This window comes from Cinclus cinclus, chromosome 12 (assembly GCF_963662255.1).
Source record: "Cinclus cinclus chromosome 12, bCinCin1.1, whole genome shotgun sequence".
NCBI lineage: Eukaryota > Metazoa > Chordata > Aves > Passeriformes > Cinclidae > Cinclus > Cinclus cinclus.
Genome location: NC_085057.1, coordinates 17963343 through 17987207, shown reverse-complemented (window position 1 = coordinate 17987207; position 23865 = coordinate 17963343). Strand labels below are relative to the sequence as shown.

The window sequence follows — 23865 nt, the reverse complement described above, 5'->3', positions numbered from 1 at the left end:
GGCCCTTCCCCGGGCTGCGCGGTGCTCCATGAGCGGCCAGGAGGGGATGGGGAGCGCCGGGTCCCTCACTGCCCGCCCTGCTCTGCTGCCTGCCATCGGTCCCCGATGCAGCCACGCTGGCGCTCACAGCCTTGTTTTAAATTACTTACGAAAATCGGGTAGGTCAATCAATAAGGCAATTTATTAGTTCGTTGATAAAGAACAGGCAAGCAGCGCTGGAGACGCGGGGAGTCTGCGCTCCACCAACACGTCCGCCTCGCCTTTGGTCAATGCCCCTTTTATAGGCAGTCTCTGGTGGGATGTGTCATGCCCACCGTGCTGGGGTACAAGTCCGAGCAAGCTCGAACATGTTGGCTACCACTCAAGCAGCAGTGGCTACAAGCCCCCACCAGGTCTGGACCAGGCTCGAACATGATCTCAGGTTACACTCCTAGCAAGCAGGTAACAGCAGTGACAAGTCTGCTCATGTTCACACAAGCTTACATTTTCCTTATACATAAAAGTGGATACAATTCATTATTATAGTAATAATAAAAAAGTTAATGATTTACAACAAAGTGACTTAAACAAATATAATGAAATAACTAGATTTCCCTGTATCTTATGTCCATGCTTTACTTTGGAATCAATATTCTTGTTTATATTGATCCCATCATGTATTTTCATAATGACACAAATCACTATGTAACATCTCGCAGCCTACATGAAATCAGTGGGCCACAGACCATCTCCTTTTTAAGGCCCTTATTGAATATCAGCTCTGGGTGGGGGCCCAAGGGGTTGCACACACCGCTGCTGCTCCTGATGGATGACCAGAGGAGAAGTTCAGCTTTGCAGGGCAGCAGAGCTGGGGCTTCCATCCTCACAAGAGTCCCTAGGAAGACATTTGTTGGCTCTTGGTCTAGGGATGTCATGCTGGCCAGATGCTATGAAATCATGGTGACAAGATGAAGAAAACTCTGGTTGGTGATCTGATGTTCCTTACTGTTCTGCTGGCTCTAGGATGTTATTTTCAGCCTTTAGCTTTGCATTGGCTCCTTGTCCTTGGGGTTCTTTTCTTCAGAAAAGCACCCTTTGCGTCCCTTCTTATTTACATATAACTTACTGATGTCACCCTTCTTTCAGTCATGGGTCTCATTTTGGGGCAGCAGAGGAGATATTACCCGACAGGAGGGAAAGAGCATAAGGGTAAGGCAATTCCAGTAACTGGGAACCGAAACAGAGCGAGGCTGGGACTTTAACATGGAAACAGGATAATCCTACAGCCAGTTGTGAGGCTGGTAATTTAACATTAATAATCAACATGAAAACAGGGCAATCTTACAAACAATGGAACAAACTTTGGAACTTGTTCCTAACACTGCAGAGTGTCAGGTACCCCAATCTGGTTCTCATGGGTCTGGTCTTGCAAACACAGGCTACTGCTCTTCATGCGGTTATATTCCAGGAGCAGAATCTCTCTCATACATACAAAATGGTATCTGTTTTCACTGGGATCTGCAGCTAAACCCACTGGATGGTTCCCAGATCCATCATCCTATCCGAAGCTGGGTGGCACACACCAACATGCACAGGCTACCTGGTGAAACCCAGGTGCCTTGCACACACTGCTTCTGTCCTTTTGTGCTTTTCACATCCTGGCCATGTCACCCCCTGCCATTTACTGCTCTGGCAGCATTACCACGGTGAGTCTGGGTCTCAGCAGTGTTTGTTGAGATCCTTGATTTGTTGACAATGGCAGTGGATCAAAAAAAGCCAGTTGTTCTTCCTCTTGTTTTCTGTGGACATACGGTACAGACCATTAAAGGCCTTTTCTTGAAACATTGAATGGGGCAGGATCACACCCACATGTAATGGTGACACAGCTCAGTGTGCTGCTGGCCACAGCACTCTTTCCTGTCTGCTTATCTGGCTGGAAGGGAGGCCTCAGGAATACTGCAGATATAAGGGATTGCTATTTCCATCTCTACAACTAAACCACATTCAAAAAGCAATGCTTGGTCATATTATAGCAACACCCCAGCATTTTTGAAAAAGCTGCAGCTTAGAATTAGTTTTTGGTAATGCCAAATATTGATCAATCTAATTAAAGTCAACAAGGAACTACAGCTCCTCCAGTCAAGTCCAGTGAAACCAGAGGAATACCAAAGACAGAGAAGTAGTTTTTTCTGTAAGCCACTACCCCAGCAGCTGCTGTTACACAATTCAAGTTGAACGTGTGTTGCAAGTCAAATCTTTCCTTACAGGCACTCACAGAAGCAAATTAAAGAGCAGCACCGGAATTCCACTAACCTCATGGTAGCAGTCAGATTTGGTTTGTAAGGGAATGTATAACCCAACAGTGCTTTTGGTCCACATGTCCTGGAACACCACAGGCAGCTCTGTTGCGTGACCCCCTAGAACATTACTCGCCTCCCTGGCTGCAGGTGAGTGCTTTCATAATTTTTAAGGCCCCTGATTTCACCTTCAGCATCAGGGGAAGCCACAGCCAGACACTTGCTGCTTTTGCTTATGGATTGTTTAACTGCTGGATTTCACTAAGCTGCCCTAAGGCATTGCCTTTCTTTTAATCCTAGTTATTAGAGCTTGCTTCAGGTGTGCCAAGGGCACAAGACTGCTGAAGTGACAGTCCCCAGCAAAGCCACCTGGGCGGCTGTAGGGCTTGCCTGGCCACAAGCAGGGACATGTTCCCAAGTCCCAGCCAAGCAATGGTAGCTTTCCAGCCCTCCAGCATCAGCAAGCTGATCCCCTTTCTCCTCTCCTGGACGACCCTGCTGCCACCCCCTTCTTCTGTGAGCCTCAGGAGCTGAGGCTTGCTCAGCTGAGCGTCAGCCCCTCAGCCCCAGGCAGTGACTTGGGTTTGCCTACTGCTCAGAGCCCAGGCAGACCCTGTTGCTTGTTCTGTAACTCTTTAAAAGGAGAATAGTAGCTCTCAGCCTCAGTTTCTGTTTAGTCAGATCACACATGCACAAGTGTGACAGCTAAAAACTCAGTGATTAGATTCCTGAAAGAAAAATCCTTAGAAGTGACCCTTAGAAGTGACATGAAATGATCTGTTGGGTTGTCAGAGCTGTTCCCATGCCCCAGGTTGCTGGATCAGTGGTATGCTGCTGCCCCAGGGAGGTGGTTTCACTCTGTCCCGACTTTTCCTCTTCCTCCTCTGCCAGCTATAGGTTTCACTCACAGAATCACAGAATTATCTAGGTTGGAAAGACCTTTGAGATGACTGAGTACAACCTATGACCTAACACCACCTTGTCAACCACACCATGGCACTGAGTGGCATGTCCAGTCTTTTCTTAAACATCTCCAGGGACAGTGACTCCACCACCTTCCTGGGCAGCCCATTCCAGTGCCAAACCACTCTTTCTGTGAAGAATCTTTTCCTTATGTTAAGCCTGAACTTCCCCTGGTGCAGCTTAAGGCTGTGTCCTCTTGTCCTCTTCTTGATTGCTTGGGAGAAGAGACTGATCCCCACCTCGCTTCACCCTCCTGTCAGGGAGTTGTAGAGGGTGATGAGGTCTCCCCTGAGCCTCCTTTTCTCCAGGGTAAACAACCCCAGCTCCCTCAACTGCTCCTCACAGGATTTGTGTTCCAGACTCTTCACCAGCCTTGTTGCCCTTCTCTGGACATGCTCCAGTGTCTCAACCTCCTTCCTAAATCGAGGGGCCCAGAACTGAACACAGCACTCAAGGCAGGGAGTGGAATGAGTTGGGCTTTAAGGTTACTGCCAACCCAAATCATTCTGTGATTCTATGATACACGAAGTATTGCTTCTCTCAGCAGGGAGGAGCAATGCTGGGAACTCCTCAGTGTGGAAGAAACCAACCTGGTCCTGCACTAAGGATACTACATGCAGGAACCTGAAGAGTCCTTTCTGCTAAGGACACAGTGTATGCCCACGCCCAGCTCCATTTTGGCTCCTCCAGTGGCTCCCCTGTGCTATCAGTGGCACAGAGCTCTCCCGTGCTCGTGTAAAGGTGGCTCATGGCTGATAACAAGTGACCTGCTTGCCTGCTGCAAACTCCAGTATGTTTTCCTTTTTTCTAGTAAGTGTTAGGGGGGTGGTACATTCAGTTTGGGGCCACAGCCCAGGAACTATTTTCTTGTATTACTGTTAAGTGCAGTCCAGTGCCACAGTATAGAAAAACACAGTGGAACACAGCTACATATATCCTATTGGAGCCTGAAAATGCTGAGCTAATTTGAAGAGGGAATATTTTTGTTCCTTCTTTTGTAGAAATGAATAAATACGGTGTGACAGGCCAAGTGGCATCAATACACCTTCTGTTTGTCAGTAGCTTGGAAAAACAAACACTCTGAGAACAACCATTTGTGTATTCAATCCCAGATAAAATGTTGCTGTGAACAGTCATGCAGCCTATCTCCTCCAGCATTGTTTGGGGCTAATCAGCATGATTCCAGATAAGTAGACATGGCCTTGCAAATTAATTTATTCATTTCCTTCTCCTAATGTCTACTTTTTACAAATGTCAGGATATTCATTCTATATCTGGTCATTCTCTACCAGAGATGAGCTCTATATTTTATAAGCCTCAAGTAAACATAGAAACAAAATGGTTAAAGGACCTTAAAATCCATCCAGTTCCACCCCCTGCCATGGCAAGAGACCTTCCACTATCCCAGGTTGCTCCAAGACCCATCCAGCCTGGCCTTGGACACTTGCAGGGATCCAGGGGCAGCCACAGCTCCTCTGGGCAGCCTGTGCCAGGGCCTCCCCACCCTCCTAGTAAAGAATTTATTCCTAATATCTAGTCTAACACTGCCCTCCTTCAGCTTACAGTTGTTTCCCCTTCACCCCTTATTTCCCCTTCACTCTATGCCCCTGTGAATATCAAGTACGTTTCCCTCATTTCAGAGAAACACCACTCACTTGGTGGGGCCTGCTCCAAACCCATCCTGAACCACGGCACCAGGGTAAGGTTTGTGTGATGAAGCTGGCACATGTGCCAAGCCCCCAGGTCAAACAAATCCTGGGGATTTCATCTGCATAACTCAGAACTGAGGATTGAGCCCATGTGACACCAACAACTGCTTTAGACCCTTGCACGAGACGCATATTGGATTTGCTTTTATCCCTTCAAAACAGCAACAGGAAGCCATCTCTAAGGTGCATAGTAAAGCATTAGTGTGCTGTTCCTGATTGATGACTTCATTACAGACTTACAGAAATGTATTATTATCCTAAGCCTAATGCAGTCTTCAGAAATCAGGGAAGAATTGCTAATGTGCCACAAATTTGACACTAAATTGATCTCTCAGGTAAAAAGCTTAGCAGCTATTGGAATAATACTGTAGTGTCAGGTTTTCTCTATGCTAGGAGAAATGGGGGGAAATTCAGTGTAAAGGGAGAACATTAACTATTTGCAAGCCAAGACAAATGAAAAGCTGTAGAGCCCTTGTCTCCAAATGACTCTACTTGAAGTGGACATCCTGCTCAAGTCTCCTGTGCATCTAGGGACAGTAAATCACTGATTATCTAAGGCTTGGCAGGAAGCAGAAATGCTTAAAGATCAAACAAAGCTATATGGTCAGATCCCCAGCTAATTTAATAGACAGTTGTAATTAAATCCATCTATTTATACCAGCCAAGGAGCTGCCCAGTGCCCGTTCTAGCAAATAAAGATTTATTTTATGGTGGATGCTCAGTGCTTTTCACAGTTCTGCATGTCCCCTGTGCAGTTTTAAATGGATTGTTGCAATTTTATTAAGCCATTTTTATTTTAACCTTTTGCACTTTTCAATTCACATAATGGATTTGCCACAGTCTCTAAGTGGTACAAATATAATCACACAGATGCTCTGCAACATTGTCAGTTTGCTCATTTAGCAAAGAGCAATGATTGAAGGATATGCATGTACATCAACTTCAAAACAGACTGAGCTGGTATGGGTTAATATTTCTTCTTCCAGCTGGTTTAAGGTACTGAACAAGGGAAATATTGCCCACCAGCAAAGTCCTCACACATTGCTACTGTTCAAGACAGTCAAAATGACACACGATGCTGAAGAGGGAAAATACTCAAATATTCTTTGCCCCAGACATAAGCAGTCCGAGACAGAAATGTGAAAAAAAATAAATTCCCTGCACCAGCATCTGCCATTGACCCTCCTCATGTCCTGTGTCATCAAAGAAAGGAGATTCAAGGAGAGGAAGCAAATGTGATCAGAGCTATCCAGCAAGGAACAAAGGAACAGTTGACTCTTTAGGTACAGAGACACCTGGGAAGACCCAGGAGACTTCTGTGCAACCTCAGGGTCCTGAGGAAGGTTACAGGGGAGCTGTTAAGTGCTGCTCCCCAGGTCATACCTGGAACGTGCCAGTACTACAGCTTCAAAAAAGGTAAGAAACTTTCTAGCCAAGGTGGGGTTTCACTACAGAACTCCTTGACACAGGATATTGAGGATATTAATTAAAAAAAATTACAGTGAAAAAAATAACCAGTTAACTTCTAGGTCAAAATCCTCTAAGGGTTTATTAAAGGCCAGGTACCATCTCTAGCTCAGACATCAGGCAGCTGGCAGTTACACATCCATACAAGTTCCTTCACATCTGCTTTGGCCATGGCTGGAGACAGGTTCCTCACCTGGTTATGCTGTGTACTCTGGGCAGGTACAGGTGCTCACCTCCCAAATCCACCAGCATCCTCCACATCACTCCTGGAGAAGGGACACGGGCATATACATGATCCCAATGTGCTCCAGCACAGTGATTGTTTTGTTCCATCTCTAAAAGATGCTTACAATGGAGAGAAAAACATATTTCTCATTTTCACTGCTGTACTGTATTTTATCTCTCTGAGCAGCTCCAGCATCAAACAAGAAACTCACAGCTTTGTCATCTTTCTCTCTGAAGAAACTGTGAGCAACTGTCAGTCACAAGGATTTCCCTGAGAACAGAAAAATAGATCTGGGATTCACATTGCCTCTCCAGCATCACCTTTAGAAGCAGTTTTATATACACATATATGATTATGCTCATCTCATAGGGACTCATGGGGTCCAGATTTAAGAAATAAATTAATTCTCTGTAAGGGTGGTGAGGCCCTGACACAGGGTGTCCAGAAAAGCTGTGGCTGCCCCATCTCTGAAGTGTCCAAGGCCAGGTTGGACAGGGCTTGGAACACCCTGGAATAGTGGAAGGTGTCCCTGCCCATGGCAGGGAGTAGAACAAGATGATTATAAGATCCCTTTCAATCCAAACAATACTGTAACTCTGTGATTTAGCAAAAACCTTCATTTGATCAGAACAAGGCATTGATATGGTGGCACTAGTTCTCCTAAACCCTCAGTCAATGAACCTTGTATAACCCATCATAGCCAACACAGAGGCTGGAGAATGAGTAAACCAAATGAGCACACTGAAATCTAGCCTTTTTATAAGAGATTAAGGTGAATAATAAATAGTCCATCTGAATGGATCAGTCCCATTTACCTCTGTGAAAACCTGGCCCCAATACCCTGGTGCTGATGGTCCTCAGCAGACACAGCAGGTAAGGACCATCCATTTCACAGTTTTTCTGTTTCTCAGCAGATTTGTCCATGCCAACTTTGTCCCTGATGAACCCTGGATACACTATCCCTGATCCTTTAGATACCCATGAGCAGTCTGGGGCCAGTGATATTAAAAGGTCACACATAATTTAGCAAGAAAAACACTTCTGCCCTGATAATTTTATACTCCCTCTTCATAATTTTGAATGGAGACATTGATTTCAAGTAAAACCTCTTCACTGACTGGTTTGATTTCCTGTAGTCCTGTGGCTGACAGTGGAGTCTTGTCCAAACTCCAAAGATCACAGTGGTAGAACTCAGGTATTGCTTGGACAGTACCAAAGGCTCAAATGTAGGTGGAGAAGATGTAGGTGGATCAACTGGATCCAGACAATTTCTATAATGCTGTGTCTCTCCAAGTCGTAGTTCTGTGCTGCTCCTCATCCTGATCACCACACTTGCTCACCACCTGCAATATGAGCCACCCAGCAACATACATCCCACCTCTAGGTAGGAAATAAATAATTGGAGAGTGGCCTCATCTGTCTGCTCTGTCACTGCCTTTTTCCCTTGCCCTTGCCAGTTCTTTGTATTTTTGCCTTTTTCAGCTCTTCCTTCTGAGGGTGTAACACCACATTTTAACAGAATAGGAAAATTAATAAATAAGCACTCATAATGAAAAATGTGTGGGAATGAGATTAAATACAGCTAATTGATTTGTTAATGAAATCTTCCTGAAACAAATCCAGGGTTGTTCAAATCCTTAATCTGTGAATGTCAGTTTACAGGAAAAAAATAAAGAAAAAAATTACAGACAACAGTTTAATTCAGTCAAGAGATGATGGGCATCTTGGAGACAGACAGCAGCTCCTGGAGAAGCAAAGGAAAGGTTTATCCAGCTGTTGACAGGAAGCACCAAGCTAGCTCTCACCAATTTGTGAGGTTTAGCTCCCAACACAGCAGAATTCTGGGATCCTGCAGTGCCTGAGAGGCTGGAGCACCACAGCTTGGTTTAATTGTGGCCCAGCCATGCTCAGAGCAGGAGTGTTCTGGCTGTGAGGCAGGTAGGATCTGATGTCTTGATCTGACAGGCAGAGTCACAAAGACGTGGTGCGTTTTACTTCATGGTTGCAAGCAGCAAAGAGGAGAGGATTTGTTAGCACAGCTCCACAGGCCACATCCCTCATGCACCGAGAAGGTTCTTGGCTTATTGTGAGATTTTGGCATCTTTTCTGAAATGTGCTGGTGTTGGGACACTGCAGCTATGGGTATTGTACTTTTAATCCCCACTTCATCAAAATTCAGTACCCTGGTTAAACTTAACTGCTGCTGCCACATCTAAATTTTTTTCTCTGGTCTTATCATGACCAGCATATATAATACAGCTCTGTGCAGCTAGTAAGGGGCTATTAGTGGCTTAAATCTTATTTATGCACTAATACGAAGGCATAAGTAGGATTTTTGGGATGCTTAATCCCTGTGCTAACCCTCTGCACAGAAGCAGGCTGAGCTCAGAAGAACAGCTTTTATGACAAAGGAAAGTCTAAAGCTTACAGTTTTTATGACAAATAGTGTCAGCAATGCCTATTTCTTCAGCTTTGGGAGCTCCCACTTCCTTCCAAAGGAGAGAAGAGGAAAGAGAATGAAACAAAGGTCCTAACCCTAGAGCCTTTGATCTGGACAAGATTAGAACCTGCTGTAAACTTAGGACAAACCTTCAGAGAGTGTACTGATTTCTCAGAGGATTTGCTTGTGATTTCACAGCAGCACTGTATTCTGGGACCTTGTGCTGGTCAGTCAATGCAGATCAAGAGAGACTCTCCTATAACAGAGTTCTGTAGCCTGTGGCTGTTCTCTGAGGGTGCTTTTTTCTTGCATTACTGCATGTTGGTTTGTTAATGTGTTCACTAAGCACATTTCCCTTGATTTTCTTAGAATCATAGAATGAGAGAATGTTAGTACAAACAAACAAACAAACAAACAAACAAACAAACACTCCACCTCCAAACCAGAAATGTACTAAATGAGTAAATTTTCAAGGCAAGCACTCTACATCATTACATTTTCAAGGAAGCTTGGGAGAAGAAATAACACACACTGGAAAAAATTCCTTTTCATGGTAAAAGCTACTCTTCAAGAAATCTTTTCTGTATAGACTGCTGAGAGAGAGTGAGTAGGGAGGAGAGGAAAGATGCAAGTTTCAAGAAAAAGTTCCAGTAGATAATCAAATACATGGCCTCTAATTTTTTATCATCATGGACTTCAGATATATGATTTATTCACAAATGTAAAACTTAAACCAAACCCAGAGAAGGATAAGTCCTTTCCTGTAGGTCCAAAACATACTCATTGATTCAGATCACTAATTTTCAACAATCCTAAAAAACTGTCTGTATGGAGCATTTCTTCCTCTCTATCAATATCAGAAAATGTAGGAGGCTAAGGAGGAAACAAAAGTTAAACCAAACCATTTAAAAATACAATACTGTGACAGATTTTATTTCATTTTGATTGATACTACATGCTTACTACCACTAGGAACAGACATGCCTTCTTTTGTTTTGTTTTGGACTTTTATATATTTTTTTAGCCTATATTAAATGTTGACCTAAACTTTGCTGTGCCTTGGAAATCTGGCTCAGGAGTTAACTGCAGGAATTTTTATTTAAATAGATAACCATTTATGTTTGAAAATAAGACAAAAACAAGTGAACAGGAAAATTAAATTACAAATTCAGTTCATACAAATATCTCTTAACTACCCACTAAATCCTGTTAATTAGCTGAGGTCTTTTAAAAATTCTTAAAATACTTATGAAATATTATTTACAAAATATATAAATAAAATCTAGGCCACTTAAATTAATCAATACAACAAAAAAGTCACCTTTTTGTATGGTGTATACTAAAAATGTTCTTGTTTATTGATCATGACCCAGTTTGCAGTATAAAATGTTCACTTACATCAAAATGGGTTCCAATATAAGGAAGGAAGGTACTGGTTCCAGAAGAAAGCAATCAATATAATAAATGCTTAAAATCAATGAGGCTTCTTAATGTTCTGTTCTGCACCGTTTGCAGTCATTTTTAGAAGTTTCTTCTACAGTATTTGTCATTTGAACAGGTCATCTCAGAATAGCAGAGACATAGTTTTAGCAATGGGAAAATACTCAGTACACTGCTCACACATCACAAAGACCTTACCAGGAGGGTGAGGCAGAGAATGGAATGTCAGTGGCCAGCACAAGCCTTTACAACACTTAATTTAAAAGGCAGCATTTATAGAACTAATCACAGACTATACACATCCTGCACTCAACAGCAATCAAAAGGACTGGAAAATATACATTTAGGAAAACAAAAGACTGATGGTTTTCCATTATCTTTGTTAAAATTAATGCTTTACTCCTTGTCTTTTGTTTTAAAACCAGCATTGACACCACCAACTATAACTACGTTTTCATTTAACATAATATATGGCAGGTAACTACTGTATGTGAAAAATGTACAATAAAAGGGGAGAAACCACTGAATTTCCTATGCAGACACATGAAAATATAAAGCCATACAGATTCCAAAGTGCCATGAAGACCAAATTCAAGTGATGGTTTATAGCATGTGGGAGAGAAACTAAGTGAAACTTGCTCTATGGGTTGCTGAGCCCTTCAGTTGTATCCTCAGTCTCCCCTTTGGCAGCTTTGGTGAGAACTTCCATCCATTTAATCTGCAGCTCTTCATCTTCTGCACTGAAATAGAGAGTTTGATGGGACTGGCAAAGCTTAAAAACATGCTTCACGTCAAACTTCTCACCAGAACCTGGTAAACTGACTTCGTAGCCAGGCAGAGGGATAGGACGTGGGCTTCGTCCATCCTAAAGGAGAGAGAACAAGTGTAAGAATTCAGGACCAAATGCAGTTTGAGGTGGGAGGGGCAGGCACACTGCATGGAGCCGGCAGGCACACACTGCGGGAAGCACACGGATGCAGTCCCAGGCTCTGCAGCAGACGAAGCGGGAACGGGGCAGTACTGACTGCTCAGCTTAAACCAGCAAAAAGCAATGCCTTACTGGTGCTTTATTCTTACTTCACTGGTTTCCTTTCACAGTAAATATGGTCAGGGATTTTCATATAATTTCATGTTACTTATGCATGTGTCTTTGACAGCATTTACTCTGCATTAGATACAGGCAATGGGATCCAGCTGAGATTGGTGTTGTCCCTTTTGAACATCATGGGATATTTTGTAGGATTGGTTAAAAGGAAGCAAATAAAGAAAGCTAGATCCTAAGAGACACCACGGCAACTAAAGGACAAGGGAAAAGTCTTTGAAAGAAAAGATGGTTTTTGATTTTCAGTCATTTATGATGCCTTTGAGAGTTCTCAAGGAAACCAGTGCTCAAATTCTTGACCATCCTTTAAAAGCCAGATCTAAGGAGCAATACAGCTTTCTAAAAGTCACATCTTGACCATCAACCAACTCCTCTCCTAAACTCTCAAGAAAGACATATTTTAGCAAGGCAGGGTGTGCCATAGCCAAGCAAACTCTTCAACTGCTCCCAGAGAAGTGTTTCTAAGGATGAGTCCCCAAACTGAAGTCTGAATCACACAGGTATCAGGCATCTGTACAAAGTTGTCACCTTCTTTAACAGCTGCTTGAGTTGCAGCCCCATACCAAAGCTAATGAAGTGTCCCACAGAGAAGTGGCAAAGTCATTCTTTTGTCAGCCCACACCAAATGCAGATGACTTGGTAAATCTGGAAGAGGACCAAAATCCTGAAAACAATGGCCAAAAAAAAGCGCCTACATTTCTAACACTTTGTCTGAAGTAATTCAAGTATCAAAACTGCTCACATCAATGCTAACACATACATTAACTAAATGGGCAAGAAATACACAGTCAAAGATGTATCACAGTTTATTAAATCAATACAGGCTTCTTGATCTATTAATCTAATGCTTGTTATTGTCATGCAAAAATGCCGGAGTCCAGCTGCTTGAAGACCAAGCACTATTCAATGAGATTTAAAGCAGCTTTAGGCCAAACACTAAAGTTACACTCAGTTCCCATTTGAGTGCAACTAGCTGTCCTAAATGCAGCACAATTTCTATTCCCTGACACCACAGCTGCATCCCTATAAACAGGAAGGTCTTACCCATGCAGAAGAATTGGCATGTACAGAGCAGCTCCTGCACACATGGCACTGCTCAAGCAAGCAAACGTGGGACTGATGAACACAAATACACAAGAGCACATGCAGGCTCAACCATGCCTGTTTCACTGGTCTTGGTTTGGAAGAGTAGACATTTAGACTTGTCAAATGGAAGATTGTAGGCTGCCCATGACAATGAAAAATGATGTTGTTTGTAGCCACAAAGTGCACCATAAGAGCAAACTGATGTTTTAGTTTTATTTGTTGCACCTACCCAACATGTGCAGACACAGGCAAATTAAGCAGTCTGCCTTTGGTCTTGCATCCTCCCTTAATATGCTGCCTTTGGCACTTTGTCTGTACCTGCCTGATCCAAAAGGAAGGGATTTACATTATCTCAGAAAAGCTGTACTGCTGACAGGTAAAGGTGAAGCACTTCACCTTGAGGAATACCCCATCCCCAATCCAGACTTCTCTTTGGGACCAGCAGCATCTGTGGTTGTCATGTGTTGCCACTGAGCCCTTCCCTCCTACCTGAAGCCCAGCAAATCCAGGGGCTACTATGCATCCATGAGGAATTACAGCTCTATACTGAGCATGTAAGTAGGATTTACAGGCCTTACAAGAGAGATGAAATTCATGTTTTAGTTTTAAGAGCCTACCGATCTGGCTGGTTGGACTGTATTTTTAAAAAATATTTCTGCATGCAACATAGTATGACTGCATGATACTGGTATTTTATCAAACCAAAATACATGGTGCTGAAAGAGCTTCACTTTAGGGCTGATTACAGTAATTTTCCTCTGATAGTGAGTGAGTGAGTGAGTGAGTGAGTGAGTGAGTGATAAAAATATAGTGGATATGTAATACTGTCAGCAATCACATGTACTGTGCACTCATCCTGACTCTCAGCAGCACAGCACAAATGGGTTATTTATCTAGGTCATTACAGCAGCATGTATTTATTGCTCTGTTACAGTCATTGCAACACCCAGGGTTTAAGATTTGGGAACAGACAGCTCAGTTCCACCACACAGGCAGTTCTGTTTCAGGCACCCCTGTGTACAGACACGTCTCTTGCAGTCCACAGCTCTTTGCTGTGTATAAGCTCTCTTAGGCAACAGGGACCCACCAATGGCATCTTCCCCCCTCCTAATTCTGGGTTTTTTTCTACCTAAATTCCACTCTTTATCAACTCATGATCTAACCCCAACCTTACAGAAGCCATTGAGAGATCCATGTGATGCAAAGATCTTCAGGGCCAAAAAAGGCCAGGCAGAGTTTTGTGCAGGGCCAGGTAAAGCTTCTACTAAACAGGATCAACAGGCAAGCAAAAATCCCAAACAAACAAACAAACAAACAAACAATCACAAAACAAATAAACAAACAAACAAAAAAACAAACAAAAAAACAAACCAAAACCCAAACCAAAACAAACCAAAACAAAAAAACAAAACAAAACAAACAAACAAACAAAAAAACCCAACAACAACAACAACAACAACAACAAAAAAAACCAACCAAACTTCTCAAAACCCCTGAGCTCAAATTGAAACTCAGCTTCTCCTTTATTTTGTAAAAGTAAATCACATTTACATGATGAAAGGAAGATTTTTCTTCTTTATGAAACAAAACTTTTGTCTTGGATCAAGCTTGATCTGATATATACACTAGCTCTAGCTATACTAGTTTTACCTTTCATATTTCTCCAAAATCCATTACTTTTCCAGCTAGCCTGGAAGCCTTAACTTTACAATCAGGTAAGTTCATATCAGAACTTTGCAAGCAGCCGTGCATTTTACAAGGCCAACAGGGGCAGAAGGTCCAGGTGGAGCCCTTGAAAGGACAAGACTAACCTGCTGCTCCTTACAATTGAAGTGGTCTTTGCTTATAAGTCAACTCTTATAATTTCACTGAGATAAATATGACAAACAGCTGTACTAACTGTGACTCCATTTGAGGACACATCAAACTGGTATGATTCCCAAACCTAAACAAGCTGGGAATCCTCATGCGTAAAGCCTTATGCAAGACTTGAACTGTGAACACTCAGGGAATTAATTCATTCTCCTGGAACAAGGGTCTAAAGCAAAAGAGCAGTTTTCTTGCTATTTTAAATCTGTGAGTCATGTTTCTACCTGCACTAGCATCCCTTCTTTGGCATGAGGGCCAAGGGTGCAGAGGAAGAAGCTTTCACTGTATCCAAAGCTCCAGATTCAGCTTGGTTTGCTCCTTCTTCCCAAGAGGCAGCTATTCTTTCTGTTCTTAACAATAATTTCCCATCTTTGAAACTTCTAAAGTAATGCTTTATGTTTCAAGATCTTTAATACTATTGTTGGCAATATTATTCCCCAAAGACACATCTCAGGCACTGAAATGCTTCTTTGCAGGTCTAAAGAGGTCTCTAAGATCCACAGAGGTGGTTGTCCATAACAGAACTATGCCTGGGAAAAGAATATTTAAGCACGTGAGTGGCTCCCAACTGATTCCAGACATTCAGACTGAATGAAGCTCTGGAAGAGATTTTCCTCAGAAGTCTAGTGTGTCCTATGTAAACCAGAATTAGCAATAATGTTGGATTATTATCAGGAAGTAAGACTTGCTTGTGAATTTTTTCCTGCAGTTGGATGGAAATTGAAGTATGCAAATGGGAATGGCAGGCCCTTGAAGAAAGGGGCCTAACTTTTGTTGTTTATAGTCTCATTCCTGACAGTAAATCCTGGTTTTGGAATATAAGATAAATAACCTTGTCCTTTTGCTTTCTTTACACTTTACTGGGGGATTTCTCTCACCCCTGAAATAGTTGAAGACACTAACCACTAAATTTAACTGTCATAAAATTGACAGTTGTGCCAGAGGCACCCTTTTCCCCTAAGGAAAAAAAAAGGGATCTTATCAGCAGAGACTCAATATCAAATTTAGCAGGACATGGACAAAGTACACAACAACTGAGGGAGAGAAGTTCCTCCAGCTTCCATCTGTGGCACTGCATGACTGTCAGGTGGGGCCTGAAGAACCAAGCATCATTAAGTTTGCACTGAATGCAGGTGAATTATGTCCATGGATTATTATTTGTGCTGTACTGCAACCATCAGTTGGGCAGTAGGAGAAATTCTCAATCATATTATGTATGGGGTATTGCTTCTTCTCAGCTTCTCACCCCTGCCATCTTTTAGATCACACACGTTTTTTCTGTGTGAGGAAGGCCAAAGAATTTAAAACTTCCCTCCCTCTATTCCCTCTGTCCTTGCCTGACTGTGAGACAATCTGCTTGGTTTGTGTGGATTGCAATGGCTGTTGTCTGAGGCACAGCTCTCTCATCAGTTGAAAGGTTCTGCGGGTGAAGCTGCTCTCTCTGCTTGGCTTGTTAAAGCATCATCCTTCCTTTCCCCAGACCCTGACTCCAGAGAGAGCCAAAGACTGGATTTGTTACCTTCATTTTAGTGCCTTGTCTGAGGCTGTTTGCTATTCCAATATAGTTGTCATTTCAGCCACACGTGTCCTGCTGACTAGGAGGGAAACCAGGCAGCTTGCTGCCTGCAGGATGAATTGGATGCTTCCTCAGCGTGGGGTTGGAACCACAGGTGGAGCCAAGGGAGCTGAAACTCCAAATTCAAGCTCTCAGCCTCTTGGAGCACTATGTTTAAACCTTCTTATTACTACAACTACAGCAGGGTAATTGCTGGCTGAATTCAGTTCCATTCCTTCTTCCATCCCACACAGGAGATAAAAACAAAGCTGTGTATAAATATATCAAATGTCAAATGCAAAACTGGATATGGGGCATCTCCTTTCAGCATTGTGGTTCTTCAGTGCTAAGGAAGCATGACAGACATTTCTAGTTTGGATATAGATGTTTCTATCCCTTGACATTCATCACACACAAATGGTAGTTAGCTTCAATACTACATTTAGAGCCAAAAAACTCTTATCAATGTAAGTGTTTCAAGTAAAGATAAAACCCCATGATGCTATGACAAGGAGCTTCATAATTTTTGAGGCTGAAGAACATCTACCTTTTCACAAATTCCTCTATCTCATGCACCCAGAACTAGTTTTGAAAGAAAAAACTGAACCAGCAGTTCCAGTAATTGCAATATCCAGCCTCCTTTGCTTTTCTATATATTTAACAGGAAAGTGCCTTCCCTAAGGAAAGAGTAATAAAACCCTTGACTACACCTGTCTGAAACCTTAAAAAAGCTAAAGGATAACCTAATTATCCTTGTTTTGTCCCCTTATTTTTTTGCTAAAAATTTGAATGGAAAAGCAATGAGCTTTAACATTTGCTCACAACTGTATCAGCAGTAAGTACAGGTAACAAGATAATCTAAATTCTGAGTATCTCTAAAATTCTGAATATCCAGAATAGGAAATTCAGTTCTGTTGTTGAAAACAAGCCAAATCCTTTGACCCATTTCTCAGCTTGACATATTTAAACTTATGCTTTTCTCTTCCTGTGTGTTAACCCTTGTGAATGCCATCTTACCTGGCTGCTTCCTTGCAGATACAGAACAAGAGGTTCACTCTTGGGGATGGTCACCCTCATTTTGTACCAAGTCTTCCCTTTTTCAAGGAACTGGAGGTAGCTGCTGAAGAGGCTGTTTTCAGCTGCAAGGATGCTTTGCTTCTAGATGAAGGAAAAAAAAACAACAAACAAACAACCAGAGCTGCTTCCATTTATGTTTAGGTGTGCAAAACACTTAGAATTAAATATAAAATATTCACATGGTACAGAGTCAAATAACACCTGAGGGCAAATGTTGGATAGGCCATAACCAAATAAAAAATTAATAATTATTACATACAATTAAGAAATAGCATAATTCCATGTAACAGAGGCAGAGGCTGAACCACCATTCCCAGCAGACATGAAGCTAAATTCAACTTCCACCCAGTAAATTGAGAATGGTAATTAAGATGATGCAGCTTATTTCTTGCTTAGCAAAGTAGGCTGGGAGATTACTTCAAATGAATGCAAAAGGTTTATTAACAGATCCTCTTGTGCATGGATGGAGCCAAATCAGAGTCCAAAAAAACACTGGAAGAAATTTCTGATAGAAAGCAAAGAAAATCAAAATTCCTGTTTGCATTTGTATTTGCACAGAAGTCTCCTGAAGATTTCTGGCAGCTGCTAATAACACTTGTTAAGCGGCAAATCTCCTCAGCCCCTACTAAGCTTGGTAAAAAAGTTTAATGTAAATAGAAGTGAAAGAAACAGCCTGACTCTGATATTTTCTTTCCATCCACGGGCCTTCTTGCATTTTATCTCCATCCTTTGAAGGATGAACAAAAAAACAAGCAGCCTTGAACAAAAAAACTAGCAGCCTGAGTAGAGGAGGGAAAAAATGATACTTTTCCTTGGGTTTTTACAGCTTTTTGCTTTAATCTGATTTCTGAAGTAAAGCCATGGGTCACATTTCACTGGTTAGCCTGTCATCTTTTCAGATGAACAGGGCTCTCTCTTCCCTGTGTAGGTGCAGGTTTGCACCTGAAACTTTTCCTACTGAAACAGTGCTGTAAAGTTTGTCATGAGATACCACAGACTGTATTGGCACCCATGAATAGCTCATCATCTTTAGGCACAGCTGGAGCAAGTATCACAGAATCACAGAATGGTGTGGGTCAGAAGGGACTGTAAAGACCATCTCATTGCAACCCCCTGCCGCAGAGGGGAATATCTGATACCATATGTAAAGGTTTTGATGGGATCAGGTTCTGGATCCAGAACTTCCTCTGCACTCTGCAGACCTGGCAGCTCAGGGCAGGGCAAGGTGGACCTGCAGTTTTATCCCACACTGTTGCTGAGATCTTAAATGTGTTTGGGTACAAAGCTGACAAAGCCCCCAGACAACAGATCTTATTTTTTTAATAGTTACTGTGAACAGATCAAGACTGGAAATACACCATAATAAAAAGAAGTCAGAGGGTTTTCCTTCTTTGTTGTAAGTTTGGAAGCTGAAGCTTAGCTGCCAAACCTGTATGCATCCCTGTGTGATCAGCATCCTATGATGAACGCTCACCATCTACAAACAGCATCCAGGCTGCAGGCGTGTTCAATGAGAGTTATAGGTCAGAGGATTAAATACCATGGTGGAATAGAAAAGAAAAGCAATTTGATTAGTTTTTAATAAATACACTACAGAAAGAGAGAGCCTCACAAAGCTTCTTAACTGAAGACTGTACCTCTGCAGCTAGTCTTTTCTTCTGTTCCCCAGCTGCTTCCACCCCAGGGCTGCAGGGGCTTGCTGAGAGCTGCAGGAAACACTCTTTACACACTCGATTATGGCGGCTGTTATCTGCAAGTGGCTTAAACTCAGAGCATTTTGCACAGATCACCTGTAACAGGCAGATGGTGTTTAATTAGCCATGTTTAAAACACAACCCTTTATCAATGAAATTGACTTGCAGAATGGTTGTTAGTAAAGCAAAATTCTATGAAAGCTAATGTAAATGTAAGATAGAGAGACCAATATAATATTCATTATATCTACCTCCATTAATAATTAGCGTGTTTGTGATCCCATGCCATATACCAAAATAACAAATTAAAGAAAACTTATGTCTTTAGGGAAATACTGTATGACTAACATCATGCAAGTCTGCTTTTCTTGTCTTTTCTTATAAGCTTTTATAAGCCAAAAAGAGCTTAAGTTCAAGAAGTAATTAGTGCTTTCTAATGGTCTAAGGACTGATTTTCAGAGTGAAAGTGGCTGACATTCCTCATCAATAAAGGATATTCTAGAGAACTGAGGAATCCAGAAAGCACAAACTATTTTAAGAACATAGTCCAATATATTATCCATTAAAAATTATTTGTCTGCCTCAGCTCCCAAGAGCATGCAGTGGCACACTGGGCCCAAGGAACCAGTTCTTGGAAAGAATGCTGGATCTGCAGCTCCAGAACCTATTTTCATGCTAATACACCTGCTCCAGGGAGAGAAACTGTCGCCAGGGTGTCAGCCTAATGGACATCCATTCTGAATTTCTGTACAATAAGGACTACAAACCCGCAGCATACATGTATGTTGTTACATGACTCACTGTAAGACTTTAATTACTATATGAAGAGGACTGCCTTAATTCAGGAAGTGTTACCCAAACAAAAGCAAGGCAGCATTTTTAGCAACATGATAGTCTTTCCTTGAGGCAAATTAACCTCTTTAATTCAAATGCTATTGCCACACCACAAGGCATTGCACAACAAACAATGGTTTAACAATAAATTATTAATGATGTAATTGTTATCTCCCTGTTCCTGGGGGAATGCCATTATTTCATTTCTTTAGTTATGCTGACTTTGCAAGGGGATATTTTAAACCCCCAAAAACATATTTGATGATTTGAGCAATTATTAATAAAAACAAACTCAGAAGGTTGAAAATCCCAACTCCAGGGTAAAAACGCCTCCTGCACAGCAGCTTAATTTCAATTGCTGAGACTGAGGTTTCTTTTAATATCTTAACTATACATTTAGATTTCACTGCAGCTGAAACTTTATCCCTATTTCAAATTACTAATATTATTTAAATAACATTACTCTTAGTTACATTAGGAACACTGAATAAGGTTTCAAGTTATCTTGCAGCAATCCATCTCATCTTGGCCATGGTTATGATTTGCAGAAAAGAAATGGGAATTCAGTCATCAATAAATGGCTGTAGGGGAGGTGGGTAAGGGCCTTCAGTAAGTCAGCCTTGCATCTCTGGGACAAATTTTCTTTGGTTTCTCAAGCAGGAGGAAACCACTCTTGCACAACCTTTCTTTAGGGAAAGAAACACAGAATCATGGAATATGCTGAGTGGGAAGGAAAGCGCAAGGATCACCTAGTCAAGCTCCTGGCCCCACGCAGGACATCTCCAAGAGTCACACACCCTGTGCCTGAGAGTGTTGTCCAAACTTTCCTGGAGCTCTGGCAGGTTTGGTGCTGTGACTGCTTCCCTGGGGAGCCTGTTCCAGTGCCTGACCACTCTTTGGGGAAGAACCTCTTTCTAACATCCAAACTAAACCTCCCCTGACATAGCTTCAGGCCATTCCCTTGGGTACTAGAAAGAGATCAGAGAAAATGATCAGAGTCTGCCCCTCCTCCCCTCAGAGGAAGTTGTTGACCCCAGTGAGTCTCTCCTCAGTCTCCTCTCCTCCAGGCTGAAGAGAAGAAGTGCCCCCAGCTGGTCTTCACACGGCTTCACTTTGCCATCTTCATTGCCCTCCTTTGGATGCTCTGCAATAGCTTAATCCCACCTGTAACACTGCATGTTCAGCTGTTCATTTTAGAAGAGCTGCTGTCTGGGTGAAGTAAAGCTGTCTTAAGGCCATTGCTTCTACAAACAAACTACAACCCCTTCCCCAGAAAGCACCACCTTTCTCTCTATCCACTGAGGCACTGAATTTGCCATTAAACCAGCACAAACTAGGACCCTTGCACTAGTTCTGCTCTTTTTCCCCTTGATACCCAGAGAGTAAAGCAAGTGGAAAAAACTGATCTGACAATGACTTGCCATGAACCAGAATGTCTTTTAGTCCCTGCACTGAAAAAGATAAAAAATTGTCATCAATGGTCTCTGCAGAAGAAACTCAAGAGCTGAGTGTGCTGGGATACTTACTGCCCCACACTGCTTACAGTGGTGCCGCCTCTTTGTGATGGAGTTAAAGCTCTCGCTGCAGCTCTTACAAGACTGTTTCTCCTTGTCTCGCTTGGATTTGGAAGATTTCCTAGAGGAATCACTCTGAAATTAAAAGTACAAGTACTTGAAATAATAATAACAATAATAATAATAATAATAATAATAACAATAATAATGATAATAATAATAATAATAATAGTAGCAGCAGCAAAATTGTTTATAGAGTTGTCCTGACAAAGATACTTTTTGGGGTTCATACCATTTTAGGAAAGAATCTGCATGACTCTGCTGCTTGCCTTAGCTGGAGGGCTGGCTGGTTTAACCATCAGGGACCTCAGGGGGACATTATGTGGTCTCAGCCCCTCTCTGCCTCCTGCCCACTACGGTGCAATCTCCTCACCCTGTCTGTCAGTGAGGAGGTGGAGGAATGGCCAAGGTGGGCCTCTCAAGAAAAGCTTCCCTTCCAGCACTCACTTCTTCCTTTTTCAAGGTACAGGTTGACTTTGTGAGTGTGTTGTAAACTTCCACTCCCTGGTGGGGAGGTGATGTGAAGACTTTGAGGAAAATGGCTTGACTGAAGAAGTGAATGGTGTTGGGAGTGGACTTTGCACCACCCAAGGTCAAATGCTTAATTCAGGAGTTTTCTTAGGCTCCCTCCCAGCCCAAGATGAAGCATAAAGCTCCTCAAGAAGGCAGGGACACTCACACCAGGGACCTGCACTATCTGCTGTCTAGGTGGCCAGGCAAGGTTAGCCTCTAAATCCTAGGCCGTACCTAAAGTCACTCAGTAAACCCTATTGCACAATTTCCTGGTAAACTGAATAGCATTACTGGATGCAGCATCAACTGGACTTCCCACACCTGGAGGTGTTCAAGGCCAAGTTGGATTCAGCTCTGTGCAACCTGGTCCAGTGAAAAGTGTCTCTGCTCATGGCAGGGGTCAGTAGAACTCTAACTGGGGTTGGAATGAGATGATCTTTAGGGTCCCTTTCATCCCAAACCATTCCATGATTCTATGATTAACATGCCAATGTGCAGATCACAAAAATACAAGGTGCTGCATATATGTCTTATAAGTGTTTGATGAATGCCAGCAATATTTCACAGTATTTGTCAACATTGTCAGAGTACAGTGAGAACACGAGAGTTTGAAACATTGCTATTGTAGCTGCAGAAAAGCTAATAAAAATGAAAAAATCTTTATTACTTGGCAAATTCCAGTGAGCTAATACAGAATAAAGACTTTTTCAATAATATGTTATTTAACTGCTGACACTGAAAAAAGAATTTTTAAAAATTGCTTTGCATTCCTGTGAAAACAAGGAGACCATCCTGCACTGGCAGTTCCCTCACTCCACCCAGTGATGGCTCAGGTGACCTTACCACATAGTCTTAGCACATCATCTGAACAGAGAGGCTTTTGTAGCAAACAAGGACATGCCTTGTAACTCACACTGCTCATCCTGGATAAATTTAACAGTCACTTTGCAATTGTGTCCTTTATTATACAAGCTACTTTACTTACTGATTATGCCTTTTAAAAGGGGTGCTAACACAGAGCTGCCCTCGCTTCAGCATCTTGATACTAATGATCTTGAATAATTGCCATATTTCTCATCTTTCTCAATATGCCCAACTCCGTTTTGAAGCTGCTGAGTCTGACAGGAAAAAAACACTCACATAAAATCTGTTTAGAGGCATGATCTAAATTCAGACTAGGCTGTTTTGACTGCTAATTTGCTTTTACTCTACTGCATTTAACTCTCTAAATCCTGAGAGTTTCCTCCAATTTTAAAATTTTGGTGGAAAAATAGCATATATGCCAGCAAGAAGTACAATTCACATGACTGCAAGATGAAGGCCTATGGCTGGCCTTCTGAGGTGAGCAGAGATCTGAACTTAGTGAACTATGCAGCCTCCATTTGCTTCTTAAATGCAGGGAAGAATCACCAAAAAGCTGGTAGGAACATCAAGAAAACCAGTGGGCTTAGGAGACTGCTGTTACCACTATTTATGACTTGCTATGTAGTCAGAGAATCATGCAGTTCCAGAATGGTTTGGGGTGGAAGTGACCTCATCCAGTTCCACCCCTGCCATGGACAGGGACACCTTCCACTGTACCAGGATGCTCCAAGCCCCAGTGCCCAGTCTGGCCTTGGACATTGCCAGGGATCCAGGGGCAGCCACAGCTGCTCTGCGCCAGGTATTTAATTCTGTCTGGGCCAGCAGGTAGAAATTCAGCCCCAATATTGTTCATGTAACTGATAAATACAGTCTGATGAGACTCTTACATGAGCAGACACATAAGCTACAAAGTAGTTTCAATTCTTTTCCTTCTCATTATGCTCTCACAGATGTATTTTCCATTTATAAATTAACTACTTGGAGAAACCCACAATGGGGTAGAACATCAGTGAGTGCTTCTGGAAATACTATAAGTGAAAAATTTTAAATTATAGAGCAAATTTTGTACTTCGTAATATTTTAGTTTGTTTTTCTGCATGCCAACATGCAAGACTACGTGTAAGATATTTTCCATAGGCTCATATTTCCTCCTGCACACAGAAGTCTGAATGTAAC

General features: G+C 42.2%; 1 protein-coding gene across 1 annotated transcript in view; it reads right to left on the bottom strand.

The window, feature by feature from the left end:
- Positions 1-9930: 9930 nt before the first annotated feature.
- Positions 9931-23865, bottom strand: part of FGD3 (FYVE, RhoGEF and PH domain containing 3) — a 94080-nt gene continuing 80145 nt past the window's right edge. The window contains 4 exon segments of the mRNA XM_062500465.1: positions 9931-11386; positions 17151-17291; positions 18848-19000; positions 21265-21387. Coding sequence (XP_062356449.1) covers positions 11162-11386; positions 17151-17291; positions 18848-19000; positions 21265-21387 — 642 coding nt within the window. The 3' untranslated portion in view covers positions 9931-11161.